Source organism: Myotis davidii, unplaced genomic scaffold (genome assembly GCF_000327345.1).
Source record: "Myotis davidii unplaced genomic scaffold, ASM32734v1 scaffold135, whole genome shotgun sequence".
In the NCBI taxonomy this organism is placed as follows: Eukaryota; Metazoa; Chordata; class Mammalia; order Chiroptera; family Vespertilionidae; genus Myotis; species Myotis davidii.
In genome coordinates this window covers 3,445,847-3,462,444 of record NW_006289813.1, presented here as the reverse complement: position 1 = coordinate 3,462,444, position 16,598 = coordinate 3,445,847, and the positions used below count along the sequence as shown (strand labels likewise).

The window sequence follows — 16,598 nt, the reverse complement described above, 5'->3', positions numbered from 1 at the left end:
CAGGACAGTCTGAGAGCAGCCAGAAATTAACACTTCCAGAGAGAAGCCCTTCACCAATGACTGAAGGGGGTATAATGTATCGGCACCTCCACCCTGGGAGGGGATCACTCTTAGGTAGTGGTTCTCAACTTTCCTAATGCCGTGGCCCTTTAATTTAGTTCCTCATGTTGTGGTGACCCCCAACCATAAAATATTTTCGTTTATACTTCATAACTGTAATTTTGCTACTGTTATGAATCGCAATGTAAATATCTGATATGCAGGATGTATTTTCATTGTTACAAATTGAACATAATTAAAGCATAGTGATTAATCACAAAACAATATGTAATTATATATGTGTTTTAGGATGGTCTTAGGCAACCCCTGTGAAAGGGTCATTCGACCCCCAAAGGGGTCTCGACCCACAGGTTGAGAACCGCTGCTCTAAGGAAATATAGGCTTAAAGTTAAAGAGACTAAGGAATAAATCAATGATACAATATATCTCCAAATCTCTTTAAATTTATCATATAATCTCAAATGTTATCTCTTCTTGAACAGATACAGATAATGTATTAATTCTCACTTTATAGATGAGAAAAACAAATTTAGTAAAAATACAAGACCTATTAATGATCACACAGTAAGTGTTGGAATTTTTAGCAGAACCTGCTTTTTAAGATGCTAGAGTTCATACTACTTCACTATGAATCAGAAAGGAATTATAAAAAGATGGTTTTGATCCATCGAGTCCTGGGTTATAGGCCAAACACAAAGTCCTTTTTCTTACTAATATAAATAAAAGAGAATTAAATACATAGGCAATTTGTTTTTATGTGTTTTCAAAACACATTTTGAAAAGTCTTGACATATTGAACGATTATGAAGATAAAGTTTTTCTTTATTAACACCTCCCTTTATTTTTCAAAGCTTTTGTTTGTTTGTTTGTTTTCGGTGTCCTGTGGCCATGCTTAGTACCATCAATGTGATTTAAAAATATTTTTAATAATACACCAAAATTTTTCTGTAAAGGATATATACCCACTACATATAAATAAATTTTAGCCTTTCATCACAAGTAGCCAAAAGTTCAGGATGAATATTACTAAAAAAAAATATGTCTCCATTGTGACATTCTAATAAATGATGTGTGTTCAAGGAAATAAATGATTGTGTGACAAGAGTATAAAATAGATGAGGGTAGTCGTTAGAGAAAAAAAAATTGGACAGGTAATTGAGAAGACAATAAATGAAAGTAAATATTAATGCATTTGGCAGTATAGAGACATTGAAGATTTGTAAGAGCAGCTGATGATTTCTGAGTAGAAGAATAAGAACTTGATCTGTATTTTAGACAGGTTATTATAATAATTTTGTGCTGGAGACATTGGAGTGGGAAGAGAATGGAGTCAGGGGGAGCAGAAGGAAGATCATTATCAATTGGAAAATGATGTGGGTATGAATTAGGGCACTGGATGGAGAGATGGGATTAGATTTGAGACATGTATAGAATGAATTGGCCTTTATAAATACAATATAAAAGAGCTATAATGAGGACATAATATGTTCATACTTGGGGGGCAGAAAGGAGTAACAAGTATTTCAGGCAGAAGAACTAACATAAGCAAAGGAAGAGAAGTGCATGAAAATGACCAGAAACCCATGTTAAAATACCAAATAACTATCCAAGAACACAAATATTTCATTTTCCCACTTGACATCAACATATTGGCGTCAACCTAATTGAATGCTCTTCTAAGGACATGATGGTGGAATTTACAATTAGTTGAATGAGACATATATTCTGTCAAAACAATCAGCTATAACTTTACATAAAAGGCTCCTTTGTTCAAATTCTTAATCCAATAAACTTAATATTCTGTATTTCTCTGAAAGGTTGGTTCTACTGTGTGAGTACTACTATAATTCTTGTCAAATGATAATAGCTTTAAAATATGGTTTCCTTTTAGCAGCAGTCTCTTAAATATCCCACAGTCATGCTAAGATAGGTGTAGGCAGGCACAGATGGTTTTAAGAAAGTCATTTTCAAGATCTTCAACTTCCTTATGTACTCTATTCTTTTAAACAAATCAAGTTCCTTCTTTTGAAATTAAATTTCTCCCACTTACAAAAGAAAAACTTATCTTTCACCCATCCACAATTTTATAACAGTTCATAGCCTTGGAATATAAAAATATGGATGGGCATCAAGAAAAGAGAAATGAGCCAAAACCAGTTTGGCTCAGTGGATAGAGCGTCGGCCTGCAGACTGAAGGGTCCCAGGTTCGATTCCGGTCAAGGGCATGTGCCTGGGTTGCGGGCACATCCCCAGTAGGGGATGTGCAGGAGGCAGCTGATAGATGTTTCTCTCTCATCGATGTTTCTGACTCTCTATCTTTCTCCCTTCCTCTCTGTAAAAAAATCAATAAAATATATTAAAAAAATAAAAAATAAAAAAAAAGAGAAATGAAAAACATTTGGTGGCAGCTTTGAGAAAGAGAATGGTGTTAATCTGATTGAATAACATATCAGTTTCTTGCTTTCATCAAATTTATAGGAGGATATAATCAAATTAACAGCTGATAGATTGTAAAAATTATTTTCATGATATGTTTATGGTTATGTTTTGACAAATAATTCAAAAGTAGTTCAATGAATTGATTGATATTTCTATAATAAACTCCTTTCATTCCATCTACTTACTTATATTAACAAAGCATTCATCATCTACAGAAACAAAATGGAGAAATTGAACTGATGCTGAAATCCTTCCTTATTTTATAGGAATACAAATATAAATGCAATAATTTAAAAATATATCTAATTAAAGATACAGCTTCTTATAAAGACTTTGCTTTTATATTTTATTTGCTTTTATATTTTATTACTTTTTAAATCTGTAATATGGATATGTCCCTCTGATCAATCATTAATAATGATTGCTATTTAATGAAAAAATAATCCAGGGAAAAAATTCTTTATGATTATAGGAAATTTTTTAATGTAATTGCTATATAGATATATTTTTATATGGAGATATTTTATATAATTAAACATACTTTTAAGCATAAAATATATGTTTAAATATTTTGAAAATATAAAATATACCATTAGGATAATAGTCTGGGAGGGAGAGAAGAAGCAAACATATTGAGTTAAAGGGAAAAAATGATTAAGATTTTAACTATAAAATAAGAATGGGTTTGTGTATTTTTTAAAGGCATATGATAGTTTCCAAATTGCTATGGCATTCAGATTTAATTGGATATTTTTAAAAGACATATATAACAATTTTATTTTCACATGCTAATATACACAGTATTCCAGAAATTCTATCTTTTGTAGTTACTTAGAAAAAAATAAAAATTTTTAGACATCAGCTGAAAAATACACAATAAGGTATATAGTTTTAAAAAATTCAGAAGTATAAGAAAGAAAAGATTTTTTTTCTCTCCTGAGGAAACTATTGATGAAGAATTTGGAAAGCAAAAAAGTGAAACTCATTAGTGATCAGAAAGAATAAATAAGAGGCCACTTTAAAACCTTCACACTGACAAACATTGGAATGTTACCTAGGACTAAGTGTTGGCAGTAATGTAGAGAAACTGGGATCTTAGTTCACAGCATTTGTAATGTGGTCAGGGCAGCGGTTCCAGAGAGCAAGTCAGCAGTGCTTAGTCAGATTAAATAGGCAGATACATTATGACCCAGAAATCCTATTCTTGGATATATATCCCAGAAATATTCCCAAAGAGAATATGCATAAAGATGTTCATGACAGGATTATTTATGATAGCAAGGAGATAAAGACAATCTAGGTGTCTGTCACTAGGGAATGGATAAGTAAACTTTGGCAGATGCATATTATGGAATACTAAACAGAACTTGGAGTCAGCAAACAAATAGATGTCTACACATAAGTATGGGTGGACCTTAAAAACAGTGAAAAATTAAGAAAAGGAACAATGTCTATAACACTATATCAAACATGTAAACAAAAATTACATACACACTCTCAAAAAACAAAGAAAGGTCATGGAATTGTTCCAAATTAAAGACTAAAGAGACATAACTAAATGCAATGAAAACTGGATTGGAAGAGAAGGAAAGGAGGTTATAAAAACATTTCTGGGACATCTGATAAAACTTGAATATGATTGTATATTAATGATAGAAGTATACCAATGTTAAATTTTCTAATTTGACAACTCTACTATGGTTATATAAGAGATTATCTTTTCACCTTAGGAAACAGATGCTGAAATATTTGGGAATAAGGGAAATGTCTACAACTTACTCTCAAATACCTAAGAAAAATTTCATGTACATATACAAAAAGAGATAGCAAATATTGCAAAATATTAACAACTGCATCTGAGTGAAGGACACATGGAAAGGCTTTTTATTATATCAATATTTCTATAAGTTTGAAATCATTTCAAACTTAAAGAGCTAAAAATGAATACATAAATGTACAAAACAACCTGCAATATTTTACAAGGATATGTATGTACTCAAATATACATATCAAGATAGTTAAAGTAGTTATTTATGGGGGAAAACAAATGGCAGTGGGAATGGAAATATAGAGGAGAAGGGTCCTTACTGGGACTGATAATGATATTGTGCCAAGAACTAAGGTTGGATGGATAGATAGACGGATGGGTAGGTAGGTAGGAGGTAGAAAGATAGATAGATAGATAGATGATAGATAGATAGATAGATAGATAGATAGATAGATAGATAGGTGTAAAATAAAGTCTGCTCTTTAGTTTCAAAAATACTGTTTTTTAAAAAAAACAAGAGAGACAGGAGAGAGAGTGTATAATAAACCTGGGGCCCACCCTGATGAGTGAACAGTAGTAACAAGAGAACACTCCCGTGGTTGGTTTTATGTGTTTAATAAAACATTTCATATTACATAAAAGTAATGTTTCTCATGTGTGGAGGGTTTTAGGACCAGAGAGAGAGAAAAAGGTGAGGGGGAGGTTAAGAGAGACAGCTTTCCGTGGGCCTCCTGTGATTCCTATGTTATGCTGGGTATATCAAGTCTGCAAGGCTTGCTCTTTACCCAGGCTATGTCTCAGGATAACTTTAAGAAATGAGGTAACATCACCCCCTGGATAAAGAGCAGGATTACTTACTAAAGTAGTCCCCCTTATCTGCCGTTTCAGTAATCTGCAGGCAACCACAATCCAAAAATCTATATATATAAAAGCCTAAGTGACTGGATGAACGAACAGACAACTGGATGACAGGCCAGTAGCTATGACGTGCACTGACCACCAGGGGCCAGACACTCAATGTAGGAGTGCCACTCAGCTAACAGATGGCTGCCAGACTCTGGGCTGACAGCTGATGAGCGCAGCTGTGGCTCATGAGCCTCTCCCGTAGACACTCCCCCTGTGTGCCCAGGCTGCGGTGGCAGGGGGGCCTGGATGAGCAGAAGCAGTGCCCAGCCTGGGCGTGGGCTCCTCCCTGGCCACTTGCCACTTAGCACACTACTTCGTGCTGTGTAGGATCAACGTGGACAGCGGCTGGAGCCTGATGAGCTGGCAGGTAAGGCCGGGCTGCGGTGGCACAGAAGTCACTGATCCCTGCAGGCCAGGCCGAGGTGCCCCACCAGTGCGTAAATCCGTGCACCAGGCCTCTAGTATTAAATAAAAAATTCCAGCAATAAACTATTCATAAGTTTCAAACTGGATGCTGTTCTGAGTACTGTGAAGAAATTTTGCACCACCTGCTCTGTCCCACCCTGGACATGAATAATCCCTTTATCTATTGTATCTACTCTGTATATGCTACCCACTGATTAACCACTTAATAGCCATCTTGGCTATCAGCCTAGCAGTTTTGCTTTTGTTTTAATTCATGAATGAGAGTTAGATGTTCTTGAAGTAATTGACCAAGAGTTGGAAAATCAGCCCTAAACGGTTTGGCTTAGTGGATAGAGCGTCGGCCTGCAGACTGAAGAATCCCGGGTTCGATTCCTGGGTTGCAGGCTCAATCCCAGTGTGGGGCATGCACGAGGCAGCCGACCAATGATTCTCTCTCATTATTGATGTTTCTATCTTTCTCTCCCTCTCTCTTCCTCTCTGAAATCAATAAAAATGTATTTTTAAATGATTAAATAAGGTAATGAATATGGTGTTGAGATCTATAGCTATTATAAAAAATAAGAGTTGGAAAATTGATCAGGAGTAGGAAAAGAGCTAAATTAATAAAAAGGATGTGTTTCTTCAGGATAGGAGATGTTATTTTCATCATCACTGTAGTCACAATACACTCTAGGTTAGGTCAATATAGCAGGTGCTCATTAAATCTCTGGTATGAAATTGCGCATGACTGAAAGTCTTCCTATTGATGGACTGTAAAACATGAGAGACAAAATCTAGAAAACATCACATGAACATACCTCGTTTGATGGTGAATAATGTAATAAAAATACATAAAATCACATCAGTAATAAAAGTAGAAAGGGTAGAGTTTGGGTCAAAATGAATAGTATCACCACTCAGAGACAAAGGGATTGCAATATACACTAAAGACTGCAATAAAGGTTATTCGTTAAATTAAGATTCTGTGAGGAATTGAGAAATACAAATGGGCAATTATAAAACAGCCAGGGGGGTGTAAAGCACAGCATAAGGAAAATAGTCAATAATAGAACTATGCACGGTGCCAGGTGGGTACCAGACTTTGGGGGGATCACTTCATAAGTTATATAAATTCCTAATCACTATTCTGTATACATGAAACTAATATAATGTAAATTGACTTGAGAGAGAGAAGTGGGGAGAGAGAGAGAGAGAAAAACACTGATGTGAGAGAGAAACACTGATCAGTTGCCTCCCGTACATGCCCCAATCGAAAGCACAACCTTTTGGTGTAAGGGATGATGCTTCAATCAACTAAGCTACATGGCCAGGACTGTAACTGAAATTTTAAAAAAAAATTTTTTTAAGTTAAGCTTCTGTGACTCAGAATCTATCATATACATCAATCTGTTAACTTATATGCTTTTCCCAAATATTTTTCTATTGTACGTTAATTTTCTATGAAAATGATCTTTCCTTTAAAACTATGTTTAGCAAAACAAAATCTCCTTATATACATATGTGAAGAGATATATAAGGAAGGGTCATTTATCTTTTAGGATATATTGGAGGAAGCTCATTGGTGATTATATTTTACATCACTTAACCATATATTATTTGACCATTTTACTGTAAAAGTAACATCATGTATTTTGCACCACAAAATAATAGCTTACTCTAAATTTTGATACACAATTCTTATTTGTTCTTTTGGAAGATCAGTAAAAATAAAAAAGAGTAAACACAGACTACAAAGTATAAAGTTAATATGCATTCAGTTTGGAGATTCTTTTTAAAATCACAATCGATGTTTTCAAACCAAACAAAGGATCTGTATAGCTAAGAAAAATCTTAAAATGCCTAATTCAACATTTTTATCTAAGCACTCTTAATTTTATTGTGTTGCTAATATATCAACATCATTTTTTCTTAAATAATCATGGTATTTAAACTGTCATGCATTTTGTTAAATAACCATTAGCACACAGAGCATGTGCTTTTAAAACCAGTCACTAAAGGAAAAAAATAGATTTTTATTCAGTTCTTGAATAACACATACACAATTATAGAATTAAAGAACAGTTTCTTGCCCAGCTGCCATGACTCAGTGGTTGAGCGTCAATCTATGAGCCAGAGGTCACAATTCAATTCCTGGTCAGGACATACGCCCGGGCTGCAGGTTCAATCCCCAGTGAGGGGTGTGATCAATGATTCTCTTTCATCATTGATGTTTCTGTCTCTCTCTACCTCTCCCTTCCTCTCTGAAATCAATAAAAAAAATTTAAAATATATTTTTAAAAGAATAGTTTCTTAATGTTTTAAACTTACAAATTTCCCTTTAAAAAGTAACTTTAAAAAGTGATGACATAATTATAGTCTAAATTGTGACAACTATAAAATCTCAAAAATAAGCCTTCCCATTGTAGCAGAAAAATATAAGGGAATAAAGGGACATCTTTCTTAAAAACTATTTTCCATTTGTAATCTCTTTGATCTGTTCTTATTCATAACTGATCTTGGCTATGAATCACTTGTTATAATAAAGCAAAAACCAAAATTTAATGGATGTACTCAGAGCCTTCTATAACCACATCTGGCAAACATTTTTAGTTTTAATAGTTACCCAATAGGATAGTTATTACAATTTGCTTATGTGTTTTCTAAAACAGAATTTGGAACTCAGTTCTACCTTTGGACTTTATATACAATTTACTAAACTAAGTGAACTCAAGATTTTGGACTTATTTAGGAAGATATTTAATGAGGAGGGGTGTGCCTAATGAAATCTATACTCTTTGCAAACCTGTATAAAGCAAGTTCACATTTAGTATAAGCTCTTCTCTTGGGCAAGGGAAACAAAAGAAAAAATAAACAGATGGGATTACATCAAACTAAAAAGCTTCTGCACAGCAAAGAAAACCATCAACAAAATGGAAAGACAACCCACTGAAGGGGATTCATCGATCTATCTGACAAGGGGTTAATATCCAAAATTCATAAAGAAATTATAAAACTCAACACCAAAAGAACCCCAAACAATCCAATTAAAATTGGGCAAAGGACCTGAACAGACTCTTCTCCAAAGAGAACATACAGATGGCCAATAGACATGTGAAAAGATACTCAACATGACTAATCAGCAGATAAATGCAAATTAAAACCACAATGACATACCGCCTCACACCTGCTGGAATGGCTATCATCAATAAATCAACAAACAAGTGTTGGTGAGAATATGGAGAAAAGGGAACCCTTGTGCACTGCTGATGAGAAGGCAGATTGGTGCAGCCACTGTGGTAAGCAGTATGGAGTTACCTCAAAAAGTTAAAAATGGAATTGCCTTATGACCCAGCGATGAATATATCCAAAGAAACCTAAAACACTAATTCAAAAGAATATATGTATCCCTATATTAATTGCAGCATTATTTACAATAGCCAAGATTTGAAAACAGCCCAAGTGCCCATCAATAGATGAGTGGATAAAAAAGCTGTGGTACAATTACACAATGGAATACTATTCGGCCGTAAGAAATAAGGAAATCTTACTCTTTACAACGGCATGGATGGACCTGGAGAGCATTACGCTAAGTGAAATAAGCCAGTCAGAGAAAAACAAGGACCATATGATTTCACTCATATGTGGAATCTGACGAACAAAATGAACTAACAAGCAAAATAGAGACAGCCTCATAGAGAGTAGGCTGATAGCTGCCGGAGGATGGAAGTATGTGGGGGGCTGGGAGGGGAGGGGAGGCTGGGTGAAAAAGGTGAAGGGATTAAGCGAAAAAGTTAAAACATGGACACAGACAATAGTATGGTGATGACCAGAGGGAAAGTGGAGATTGGGGGGAGGTAGAAGAGTGTAAATAAAGGGGGGAATAAATGACAATGGAAGGAGATTGACTCAGGGTGGTGAACATATAATACAATATGATGAATTATGGAATTGTACAGCTGAAAGTTATATAATTTTATTAACCAATATCACCCCAATAAATTCAATTAAAAAATTAAAAATAAATTAAAAGGCCAAACTCATAAAAATAGAGAATAAATTGGAACTTGCCAGAGGCTGGAGTGTGAGTGAAATCAGGAGATGCTGTTCAAAGTGTACAAACTTCCAGTTATAAGATAAGAAAGTTCTGTGAGAACATGAAGTAGTACGACTATATCTACTGTATTGTATACTTGAGAGTTGCTAAGAGAGTGAATGTTAAATGTTCTCACCACATACACACAAAAAAAGGATAATTATATGATGTGATATATGTGTTAACTAACCTTATCATGGTAATCATTTTGCATACATGTATCATATTATCATGTTGTACATGTAAACTTATAAAATGCTATATGTCAATTATATCTCAATTAAGGTGGAAAAAAGGAATAAAGGAGAAAACACAAATTACAAATATCAGGAATGAAAGATGGAACATGATTATGTATATTATAGACATTTAATCATGTGTATGATAAATTTAACAACTTAGCTAAAATACTCTACTACTTTGAAAGACATAATAAAAAGAATGAGTAAAAAAAAAGAAAGACATAATTAACAAAAAAGACTCAAAAGACTTACATAATGTTATTTTGTAACTAATAAAATTAACTTATTAATTAACAATGGTCCCACAAAGAAAATTCTTGACTCAGATGGCCTCATTAGTAAATTCTATCAAACATTTCGGAAAGACATTACGTCCACCTAATGCACACAAACTCGTCTAGAAACTAGAACAGTTCTTAATTCCACTTATAACACTAACTTTATTCAGATACTCAAACTAGACAAAGACATTAAAAGAAAATTATAAATCAACCAATTTTTCTACAAAAATTGTGCTGAAATAACGATATTCATGAGAAAAAGAGGAATTTCAATCCTTATATCATGCCATACCAAAAAAAAAAGAACACTAAAAACATAAACTAAAACTCACTGTAGATCTTAATATAAAAGCTAAAAGTTGTGTTCACTTCAGCAGCACATATACCAAAAGCTAAAAGTATAGAACTTCTAGACAAAAATAGAAAATCTTGAAGTAGGCAAAGATTTTTTAGGACACAAAACAACACAAATCATAAAAGAAAATTTTAAATTAGACTTTATAAAAATTCTGTTTTGCACAAGGCACCATTAAAAAAATGAATGGCAAGCAACAGACTTGGACAAAATAAATATTCACATTATGTATACATGATGACAACTTTTACCTAGAATATACTATTGTTAAGTCCTACAACTCAATAAGAAGAAAACATCTCAGTTTTGTTAAAAAATGGCAAAAGGATTTGAGAATTCAAAGAAGATAATAAATGACAAATAAGCACATGAAAAGATGCTCATTATCAGAAAATCAATGATCAACTACTTAAAACCACAATGAGATTAGTCTATCAGAAAATCAATGATCAACTCCCTAAAACCACAATGAGATACCACTAAAATGCATAATAATGATTAAAATCACAAAGAGTTGGCAAGGATCTGAAGTAACCAAATGCTCATCGATTGCTAGTGGGAATGCAAAATGGTATATAGCCACTTAGAAAAACAGTCTGTGCATTTGTTATAAAATGAAACTAACACATACCATACTACCAGCAATATCACCCAAGAGAAATGAAAGCGTATTTCCATACAATCATTATACATGGATGTTCACAGAAGTCCTATCCATAATACTAAAACTAGAAACAACCTAAAATGGGATATGTGCTATGAAATACTATTCAGAAAAAAAAAACAACTATTAATATACACAACATGGATGAACCTCAGAAACTATGTGCTGAGGGAAGGAACCTAGACACAAAAGAGTAGCCACTATGTAAGTTCACTTAAATGAAACTACCAAAAAGACAAGTCTAATCTGTAATGATAGAAAGGAGATCTGTGCCAGGTAAGGGGGAGGGAGGGTGCAGATTGACTGTAAAAGGAAACATGGGGATTTTTTTAGTTAATGGAAATGTTGATATCTTGATGGTAGTGGTGATTACCTGGTTATATACATTTGTCAAAATTCATTGAACCATACACAAAATAGAAGCACATTCATTGTATTTAAATTATACTAAATAATGTTTTAAAATGTACTCATGGGAACGTAAACTCTTCCAGGAAACAGAATACTTCTTAACTCATTATATAAAACTAGCATTATTTTGATACCAAAACTAGGCAAAGGTATTAAAGTTCCAACTACTTTCGTGTATGTTTATTATTAACCTTCTATTATGAGAGCACAGCACTGTTCAAGCATTTAAAGAGAGGTAGGGCCCCAGCCGGTTTGGCTCAGTGGATAGAGCGACGGCCTGCAGACCAAAGGGTCCCAGATTCGATTCAATTCTGGTCAAAGGCACATACCTCGGATGCAGGCTCCTCCCTGGCCCAGGCCCTGGTCAGGGCATGTGCAGGAGGCAACCTATGGATGTGTTTCTCTCACATCGATGTTTCTTTCTGTCTTTCCCTCTCTCTTCCACTCTCTCTCAAAATCAATGAAAAAGTATCTCAGGTGAGGATAAAAATAAATAAAGACAGGTACTTTAACCAGGAGAGGGACATTTGGATGGAAGAAAACAGTAATTGGAGCTTCCTAGCACACATAATTTACTTTACAATTTTATCCTGAAGTCTTGGCACATTTCTCCTTTAAAAAAAGAGTCATCTCCTAGCCAGTCTTCTACAGAAAGCATGCCCCAATTGGTAAAACCAAACACTGACATTGATTTCTGAAAGCAAGACTGATATACCCCTGCAGCTTTCAATACAACTTTTAACACTTCTTTACACTTTCTCAAAATCAGATTTATAGTTCACTCAGTCACTATTAGTTAATAAATGAGTTGTCACATTTAAAAGATTTGTGGCCTTAAGACCTATTCTTATTTGCAAAAGAAATCAGACATATACAATGGTAGAGGGAGCAGCCTAATGAACTCCCATCCACACATCATGATGAGTATAAAATGCAACATGCTGCTATTCTTGCTTTATCTTTCTCTTTTCCCCCTTTCTTTTAAAAGTAAATCTCAGACATCATGTCACTTCAGTCCTGCAGACTTCAATGTGCATCCCTTAAAAATATGAATATTTTAAGATCTCTTTTTTTAAACATTATTTTTGTACAGTAGGGATACATTAGATAGTTTTCTCAATATAACTAGAGGTCTGGTTGAGTTCTTGCCACCCCTCTTTAACACCATAATTTTTCAACTTCTGAAACTATGGCAACAACATAATTAATGAAAAAAATCTTTCAAAGAACATTCTTTTCTATACAGTTTCATTAAGTGCCTTTGGCTTATGGCCTACATTAGAGGTAGACATGCCATTTAAAAATAGCATAAACCTCAATTTTTCATTTGACAAGGAAACTAACTTCTTGTTTTCACAAAAGTATGAAGAAAAATAAAAGTAGTCATTAAGGCCCAGCCAAAGAAAAAAGTTATCCCATAGCTGGTTAAAATGGATATTATGTCCCTACATGAGAAAACACTGGGTACAAAACCATATTCTACACTATTTTTTAAAAGGTAGACAGTTTTCACACAGTCTAATGACTTAGTAGGGGCACTTTTCAGTAATCAATGGTCAAATGTTGTTCACTGTGATGAATCTGCAGATTTCATCATCTCACTTAACATCCACCCTAAACAATACAAATTACAAAAAAAGTTCACTTATACTTCATCTGAAAAGTATACTTGATGTTTATCATGGCTATTGCTTTGTTTCAGAAGAACAGAAAGCACTGTATTTTAATTATATGAATTGTGCCAGGTTGACTTGCTGGGTTCCTCAAAGCTAAACCCTAAGATCTTAAAAGCAAGTGAAGGACTCTTAATCCATGAAATAGATTTTCCCTAACTGACCAAATGCAATTTCACATATTGAAAAAGATAACATGTTAATCACATCCTGCCTACTTGTCTGGGGGAAAAGGGATAGTCACATAGTAATCAACTGGACATGGAAAGAAAGCTAATTTCTAGTCAGTCATATAATACTTTTGAATGGAAGCATTTCTTCTGGCTCTTGTTATAAAGCATTCTGTGTATCCCGCCCCCCCCCACCACCACCCATTTCTAACATTCACTATCAAACAAGAATTAACAGTGAAAAAAAAGTTATTCAAAGGAACATAAATCTTAAGAGGTATATTCTACTTCTTGCACATTCTTTTACAGAAGGTATAAACTATTCATCTTAGGAAAAATTTAAAGGAATTACCCATTAGACATTCCGTGGGCAAACTAAGGCCTGCGGGCCGGATCCGGCCCATTTGAAATGAATAAAACTAAAAAAAAAAAAAAAAAGACCGTACCCTTTTATGTAATGATGTTTACTTTGAATTTATATTAGTTCACACAAACACTCCATCCATGCTTTTGTTCCGGCCCTCTGGTCCAGTGTAAGAACCCATTGTGGCCCTCGAGTCAAAAAGTTTGCCCACCCCTGCATTAGCTTAACAAAAAAAAAATCTAGGGAGCCTGAGAGTAGTTCAGTTAGAATCTTAATAAAAGATACAGAGATAAACCCTCAAATGGGCTATGTAAGTACATACAAGAAAAAGGGGACTTACGAAGCATATGCTGGCCTTGACTTACTTGTAACTGCATGAAGGAGTAGTGCTTGCATACACACATTACTCATCCATGCTGTGTTGCTTCTCCTGACCTTTCGATTTAATTGAATCTAACAGAACCTATTACATTCAGTCTGGTTGCATAAGATTATGACAGTCATTAATGAGCTAAATTTGTAAGTGCGCTGAAGATAAACGGCCTGCATAAGAAGGGCTTTTCCCTTTTGTTCCCCTGCTGTTTATTGCAATGGAAACTAGAACACCAATATTTTTAGGACTTTATTAAAAGTGTAATACTGACTTTTCCCCATATCTGAGGCAATCCAGGTTTGAAACTTGCCTGTTACTTAAGGTTACCCATAAATCAATACTCATTTGGTAAAATTTAAATTGCAATTTTTCCAACTAATGCAACAGATTGACCCAATTTTACTCTCCTCTTTCAAGGTAAAAAAAAAAAAAAGGCTGAACTACAGATTTATCTCAGGAATGATCGCTAAGGCAAGTGTATAATAAACATTCATTTTTATTTGTTCTTTTCCCCTCACCCATTTCTCTACCAAAAAAAAGCAGACTGTAAAACTTAGATCATACAAATGTCAGGAGCTCTTGCAAATAGATTGCTTGCTTGACTTAAAAATGTTTGACTATCCTTTTAAAGTTTTCAAACTCCTCTCCCTTCACATGAGCAGGCTTTTACATTTACTACTGCCTGTTGTTTGGAGTAAAGAAAGAAGGGCTTTATTGCTGAGAGGTGGATAGGACAGTTTGGGGCCAGATATATTTAAAACAAATATTAAAAACTAGATCCTCTTAAAAAGCAGTAAGGATGATATCTCACTACTCTTGGAACACCATTTCTTTTTTTTCTTTTTTTTTTTTAAAGACGCACAAGTACACCTGAAAATACCAGTTGCATAGCAATGATTGCACCAACTTTATGCCTGGAAAAGATGCTCACAAGCTGTATGAAGAGTGAAAACTCAAAGTAAATTTTATGGAAGTGGTGTCAATGATGATTTTAAAATATAAAGGTGCTGTCACTTGAGGAAAAGAAAGATCATTTCAACAATTTCACTTTGAGGAGCTGGGTGTTGAGTAGACCACGCTAAAACTAAATTACTGCACATGTACATATATCACAAAACTTAAGTGTGATGTATTCACCACTCGGAGGATACTAGTCATGAATCAGAAAGATTATTTAACAAGTCTCCAGTTCTTAAGATGATTTATCCCAGCACCCTAAATGATAACATTCTCTATTGAAATCAGACAAAAAGGCAGTAAAATATGGTTGAGCACATGTGTTCCGCACAGTAGTTGTGAGTTGCTCAAAGGAGTGGAGCTCTAAAATTTATTTTGATTTTCTTAAACTCACTCACTTGTGACCAATCTCATGTGCAATGGTAAAAGCTGAGCCCAGGCCAATGTCTTCATTAATGCTGCAGCTCCTTTCAGGTTCACACATTCCAGCCACAGAGGCCAAGCCTGAATAAACAGAAGGAGACACAAAGGGTCAAGCCAAGGTGTTTCAGTCTTAAAAAGCCCACACTTATAAATGCCTGGATTCTTTTTAATAACCTCCATGCACAGAAGGAGCAGTTGGCAAAAGGTTAACTTTCTAGTCATTTGCAAAATCACTGGGGGGAGTTTCACTTTGCCGGCTAGACATTAATATTTTTTGAACTGCAGTCAGTGCTGGAAAATGTCTAGACTAGGGGTTAGATTTATAAATTTTACTTCTGGTAACTTGGGACCACCTAGTAACTTGAGCCAGAAGAGGGAATTCAAGAAAGCATTTCTATTTTAACATTCTTTAGGCTGTAGAAAGCAAAATATATCCACATTATTTTTCTAAAGAGATCTGTTTAAGTTTAGTGGGTTCATAAAAATATACAAGCAACTTTTTAGTTACCAAAAAAAAAGGGAATCCCAAATGGTTTTCTAAAATGACATTTTTATAAAAACAAAAATGAATGATTCAAAAGAGAAAAAGGAGAAATGTTAAAGACAGGAGGTGGTTGCATATTTTTAATCTTCTGAAATTAGTCCTGATACTAATGCAACAATTTCTTTAAGTGTTTTAATGGTAGGAAAGTCATTCAGATATTCAATTTAGTTCACCCCTCTCCCATTCCCCTTCGATGCCTTAGAGTTATATTAATAAAGAAAAATTATCGTGTTAATTCACTGATTCTAGTGAAATGTTATGTTACTCAAAGTATTCTTCCTTTGGGAATGTTAGTATGTAAAATCTTTAATATTTATTTCCAAATGAATATCATGCTCTGTGAATTGGTCTGTAACTTTAAAACAGTGCTTAGAAAAAAAATTATTTTTGTGCAGAGGATAAAATGTCATGTGTTGCAATGAAACAAATGCCAAATCATATTTAACACACATAAGGGTGAAAGTTATTTA

General features: G+C 34.2%; 1 protein-coding gene across 1 annotated transcript in view; it reads right to left on the bottom strand.

The window, feature by feature from the left end:
• Positions 1–16,598, bottom strand: part of ADAMTS6 (ADAM metallopeptidase with thrombospondin type 1 motif 6) — a 225,449-nt gene that overhangs the window by 118,248 nt on the left and 90,603 nt on the right. Inside the window, exon 9 of the mRNA XM_006762487.2 lies at positions 15,560–15,665. Coding sequence (XP_006762550.1) covers positions 15,560–15,665 — 106 coding nt within the window. The remainder of the gene's footprint in view (positions 1–15,559; positions 15,666–16,598) is intronic.